The sequence below is a fragment of the Pundamilia nyererei genome, unplaced genomic scaffold (assembly GCF_000239375.1).
Source record: "Pundamilia nyererei isolate P.nyererei 1_Seehausen unplaced genomic scaffold, PunNye1.0 scaffold00063, whole genome shotgun sequence".
NCBI classification, from domain to species: Eukaryota; Metazoa; Chordata; class Actinopteri; order Cichliformes; family Cichlidae; genus Pundamilia; species Pundamilia nyererei.
Window position 1 is genome coordinate 2,077,345 of NW_005187464.1, and position 5,992 is coordinate 2,083,336.

Genomic DNA, 5,992 nt, shown 5'->3' on the forward strand with positions numbered 1-5,992 from the left:
GAGTTGGTGAAAGGTCTGGATTAATGCCAGGGCAGATCAGTCTTTTCTACTATGAAGATATCCTGTTGTGATAGATGCAATGAGCATTGTCTTGCTGGATAATACAATGCTCTCACTGAAAAAGATGTCGTCTGGATGGGAGCATATGTTGCTCTAGAATCTGCACATACAACACCTTGCAGCATTAAAGGTTCCTTTACAGATCTGCAAGCTGCAATGGCATAGGAAGCAAGTCACCCTCATACCGTCGAGTGACTGAGTGCTGTTAACAAGCCATGTTTTTCTTCTCCTCTTTAGTCTGGATGTCTTTGTTCCTTCAATGTAGTCTGTTACAGTTTTGCACATATTTAAGGATTTTCTAAAAACGTGCCTTTGTCCTGTTACAGTCTATGGTCCACACTAACAGATCCACTGTAGGTGGCTTCTTCCTTGCAGGGAGGAGTATGGTATGGTGGCCGGTGAGTATCTTTATATTTAGAATTAGATCCTTTACAATATTCTTCCTGCATTTAGAGCCATTAACAATTTTTTATTGCTGTGTAATAAAATGTGATGTAAGCTATCATAAAAGAAGCATTTTATGGCACAGTGGTGGTTATCATGGTTCAAATCTTGACATGCAATTTAGGATAGCTGATCCTTCTACATGGACCATGGATGTGAGATAGATAATGTGCTGTATGAATGTGTGGTTAAAATATGCCTGCAAGTCTAAAGCATGTTGAATGCAGGGGCTTTTCCCAGGCACCTGGTTTCATCTCATAAACCTAAAAAATGCATGTTAGGTTCATTAGTGATTCTATACTGACCGTGGATGTGAGGTCGATAAATGTGATGTATGATTGGGTTTGGTTACTAGTCTAGTTTTGAATGGAGATTAAGAACAGTAACGTCCCATATAAATATGATTTATGGAGTTATTTGAGATTAACAAACTATCTTAATTACTTCTGAGTAATCAAATGTTTAAATCATTTAATATTTACACAATATACTGAGAATATGGGCTAGCATAAAAAGTAGGGGTGGGAGTCGATTAAAAAAATTAATCTAATTAATTAGAGGCTTTGTAATTAATTAATCTTTATTAATCACATTTAATCGCACAAGAAGTTCAAATGTTTTTTAATTTTAAAGGGTTTTAGTGGACGACAGAAGAAATATTAGACATTGACATGAATATTGTCAACTGAAGCTCTTTTAATTTATGGGAAAAAAGGATTTAAACTGTATTTAAATGCAAAACAGAAAAAATAATAATATCCTTGGCCAAAACTGGACACACTTAAAAGTAGAGTTATTTTAAGTACTTTAAGTACATTTTTTCAAAAAGGTATTGTCTTTAAATAATAATAATAATAATAACAATTTCAACATAAAGTGGAGTTTTAATTCTTAAAAAAAATAAGGCAGAAACATAAGGATTATTTATTTGACCAGCTTCACCTTTAAACTCTGAGTAACCTTAACCAACATTATTTTGTACATTAGGCTAAAACAGTGTGGTCATCGAACATTTTAGTGCAAAAAATAACAAACTCACTGGACTCACAATACCTCCATGCTTATTTACTGTCCACCTCTATCAGCCAGTTACTTAGGAAAAAAACTAGCCTGTTTACTTTTTCAGAGCTCAAAGCAGTTCTCTTTTTTATTACAATTTAACCTGGAAGTGAGAACATTCTCTCACATGGGACAGAAGTGGCAGCACTAGGGATGGGTACCGGTGTCCGGGTTCTGACATAAACGGTAGTAACCAGACCGAAAAGCAGCGCACATTTCGGTGCTTTTTTTTCCTGAGCTGTGATACACTTCTAGCCAATCATTTTACGTTTCCCAGGATAGTAGGCGGGGCCAGGTACATACGTTCAGTTAGAGCAGAGCTACAGATTAAAAATGCCCAAGGCGAAGCGGTCAAAAGTCTGGTTGTACTTCACAGCAAAATATGCAAACTCAGCAGCCTGCAACAAGTGCTTTAAGCTGATACTGTGATACTGTCAAAGGAGGTAACCGTAGGTAACACCTCGAATCCGATGAAACACCTGGCGAGGCATAGCGTTTTTTTAAAAGCCGAGAAATGCGCCGTATTTGATAGCTTGCTGCGAGACCTCACACTGTGCACGTTGGGTGGGTTGCCAGTTATCGGACCCGGAGCAACATCCCCCAAAACCCCGAAGAATAGAGTCCTGGCCCCTAGCCCTGCCAGTGTAGCAGAAATGATGAGGATGATGATGGCAGAAGCAGCCGTTCTTCTCTGCGTGAGTCGCTTAATGTTGTTCGAGTGTAATTTACGTTGAGTAGGCTAACCACGTTATTACATTAATGCATGTAAGGTGAACTAGCAAACATCATCATAGCTACATGCGGCTGTCCTCTTGTTTGATGGCAGATACTCCCTTCACCCTGGACAAAAAGGCTAAAATGACCAAAGAAAAAGTGGGAAACAGCTGAACATGAGAGGTTTTTGGACAAAGTTTGTGTTTTTTTTCCATTGTTTAAGCACTGCTTCCAGCCAAGAGTGATACCATATATGCCCCATAGCTGCAGAAAAGGCTAACATTGTTATCTTTTTACAAAAAAAAACAAAAAACAGCTGAACATGAGAGGTTTTTGGACAAAGTTTGTGTTCTCCATTCTTTAAGCACCGGTTCGAGCACCGTTTAAGCACCGGCACCGTTTCAAAAGTACCGATTTGGCACCGGTATCGGATAAAACCTAAACGATACCCATCCCTAGGCAGCACTAATCAAATACTTGCAGGCCAGGACTGGGTTCATCCCTGCTCGACCTGACCACCAGTCTGTCTTGCTTATGGTGATTTTCTGCTCTGTACAAACTCAGGGCCCTGTTGCACAGGGCTTCCTCATCTGAATCTGGAGCACAATTTCTAACGCCACTGATGGTGGTCTACAGTCCAGAGCAATCCATTTTGCGAGAGAATTTGTACGTTTGTCCGATGTTGACTTACTAATTTTGGTCCCGAAACCAGTCATTTCATCAATTTTGGGCTGCTGACACCCTTTGTTGGTAGTCGAACTGCTAGCACTAACAGCTCCCACGGTTTCTGTGCTCGCTGCAACATGTTTTGCATTTAGATGGTACCGTAAGGTTGAAGTGCTTCGGTGGTATGCAAAGTCCCTTTTGTGCTTTCTTCTGATTCTACCATTTTTGTAACTGTGTGCATCAGTGTAATTGGTACACAAGGAAATTGTGCATTGGTAAAAGTTCTCCTTTGATTCCACTTTGAAATTAATTAATCGCAATTCACAAGTTAAATTCCCACCACTAATAAAAAGCATAACCAAGTTGATTCTTGAATGAATTCTTAAGTCTCCTTAATTTACAAATGGACCTACTGACAGATTGAACTGTGCTCTCCACAGATCGGAGCATCGCTGTTTGCCAGCAATATTGGCAGTGTCCATTTTGTAGGAATTGCTGGTACTGGCGCAGCTGCAGGAATAGCCATTGGTGGATTTGAATGGAATGTGAGTAACTGTTCCTGAGCCACTCATCAATTATCACTTTTTATATAGAAGAATTTCTCGCCTCTGATACTGAATCAGTTCATGTCAGCTCCTGGTTTACTGATTTTTATGAGCGCTCCATTGTGCAGAGAAAAAAGGATGAAAGGAAACAGGGTTCCTGATTATTGCATATCTGTGTGTTTCAGGCTCTTTTTGCGATTGTTATCCTGGGATGGATCTTTGTGCCCATCTACATTAGAGCTGGGGTAAACAAAAGCCCTCATATATATATTTATTTACCCTTTCTAAATAAGCAATGATTAATGAGTAAAATCTCATGTGGATGTATTTAGATCATCACCATGCCTGAGTACTTGAAGAAGAGGTTCGGAGGACAGCGCATTTGCATTTATCTCTCTCTTCTCTCCCTTGTCTTGTATGTCTTCACCAAAATTTCAGTAAGTTCCTGAAAGAAAAGCAGAGAATATTTCTATTGTGCCTGTTTTGGATGATCCTAAAGGAAATCCCACTTTTCTTTCCTCCCCATTCAGGCAGACATTTTCTCGGGTGCAATTTTCATCCAGCAGGCCTTTGGGTTGAATATCTATCTCGCTGTTATTGCACTTCTGGCGATTACGGCACTGTACACTGTCACAGGTTTGTACACGGGGAAAAAATCATTTCCTATTTAACTGAACGTACAAACAGACATTTTCCTCATAAACTACCCAAGAAGTAATATACAGTTATATTATGACTGGGGTAAAGTCCTCTCAAGGCCGTATGTGGAGATGTAGACACACACACACACACACACACATATAATTGCTCTCTTTCTTCAATGTTGGTTTATCTTTGCCGAGTTGCTGTGGTTGATTGCCATGGACTATGATAAGCCTGAATTGGCCTTCTGTTGCTGTTTTGTAACAACACATCCACAATTACAAGTTTTAAAGAATGAGTAGTTACATAATGACATGATGAGTTTATTGAAGAGGACTTTTTTATGTATATTAGTGCTGATAAAATCTCAAGTGATTAAGTGAAGATTTTCACAGACTGATAACATCATATATTTTATCCAAGGTGGACTGGCAGCAGTGATCTACACGGACACTTTACAGACCTTTATCATGCTTATTGGATCATTCATTCTGATGGGCTTTGGTAATATGAAAAATTTTACATACAAATTATTTGTTGGAAAGTTACAAAAATAAATAATAATGTTGATCTAACTTGCACATGATTTTCCTCAGCTTTTAATGAAGTGAAGGGATATGAAAACTTTGAGAAACTCTACATGCAAGCTGTCCCCTCAATCACGGGTAACATCAGTGCAAACTGCTATGAGCCCCGGCCAGACTCCTTCCATCTCTTCAGGGATCCAGTTACAGGAGACCTCCCATGGCCTGGTCTCGTGTTTGGACTCACTATTCAGTGCATCTGGTACTTTTGCACTGATCAGGTGAGTTAAGCAAATAAGTATTGGGCAGCTCAACTGCAGTTTTCAGCAACCAGTCTGTAGTCAAAAACCGAGACAAATTCAACTGATTGCCTCGGTGTGTTCATATATTCATACTAAATTCTACTATTTCTATATGAACAGATCTATTGAAAGAAATTCACGTTCAAGGTGTTGAAAATGCAGATAGATTCTTGGATCCATCTATGAGTAAACAGGGTGAAGCAGAAATGAGGAGGACCTGGGTTGCATGAATAGGAATCATAAAGGCAGAATGACAGACAAGCACTGAGATTTAAAGTATGCAGAGAGGGGAGTAGCAAGGATAGTATGTATTCTGCCCTCACTGCTACACTGGATACAGTTATGCAGATAGATAAACTCCTCGACAACTGACAGGTGTATCGTCCCTTTTATTGACGCTGCCTTCAATTATCAACAGAGTGAAACTACAAACAGAAGAAAATAAGCAATATTCAGTCTATATATTCACACGATAATGCAAATCAGTTGACTAAACTAGCTAACATTGGAAAGAAATCTGAATACAGTACACCTTTAACCATAAAAGTGCATAAATAATAGCAAATAGAGTTGCATTAACTCTTGTTCAACTTAAATACTCACAAGTGATGCTTTCTGTAAAACAACGAAGAGGATGGATGCAGGTGTTTATCCGAACAACATGCTGAGTCAGTCTTTTCTCAAAGTGTGCTGCATTACTAACTCTACAGCTAATAACAAACAAATCTTGGCATGAAAGAACTGTAGTGACTCTTGCTGGTGGGAAGAAGAACTACACCAGCACAGTATGGCGTTATTTTTGTGCCACTATTCTGAGCGCACGTAAAAAAAATTTGCAAGTGTAGATGATGCATTTTGAGGAGAAATTTATTTTGAGCGAAGAAAAGCTCAATTTGAGTGAACAAAATTCATTGCTGTGTGCAAAAAATGTATTTCAGTGTTTGCTATTATCCACACACACACACACACACACACACAATGGCAGCCCCTCTCGCTCGGTTTTTGCATTTGCGCTTGCTCGCAATGTGTTGCTTGC

At 39.2% G+C, this 5,992-nt stretch overlaps 1 protein-coding gene across 3 annotated transcripts in view; it reads left to right on the forward strand.

Moving 5' to 3' along the window:
- The first annotated feature begins 404 nt into the window (after positions 1 to 404).
- The window catches only part of LOC102213479 (sodium/glucose cotransporter 1-like), a 17,222-nt gene continuing 11,634 nt past the window's right edge, over positions 405 to 5,992 (forward strand). For 2 of the 3 annotated variants that reach the window (XM_005735308.2, XM_005735306.2), the window contains exons 1-7: positions 429 to 458; positions 3,384 to 3,488; positions 3,674 to 3,733; positions 3,821 to 3,925; positions 4,019 to 4,124; positions 4,554 to 4,634; positions 4,727 to 4,935. In XM_005735308.2, coding sequence (XP_005735365.1) covers positions 444 to 458; positions 3,384 to 3,488; positions 3,674 to 3,733; positions 3,821 to 3,925; positions 4,019 to 4,124; positions 4,554 to 4,634; positions 4,727 to 4,935 — 681 coding nt within the window. In that variant the 5' untranslated portion in view covers positions 429 to 443. Of the gene's footprint in view, positions 459 to 3,383; positions 3,489 to 3,673; positions 3,734 to 3,820; positions 3,926 to 4,018; positions 4,125 to 4,553; positions 4,635 to 4,726; positions 4,936 to 5,992 lie in introns of all 3 variants that reach the window. The other variant, XM_005735307.2, reaches the window with a different exon arrangement.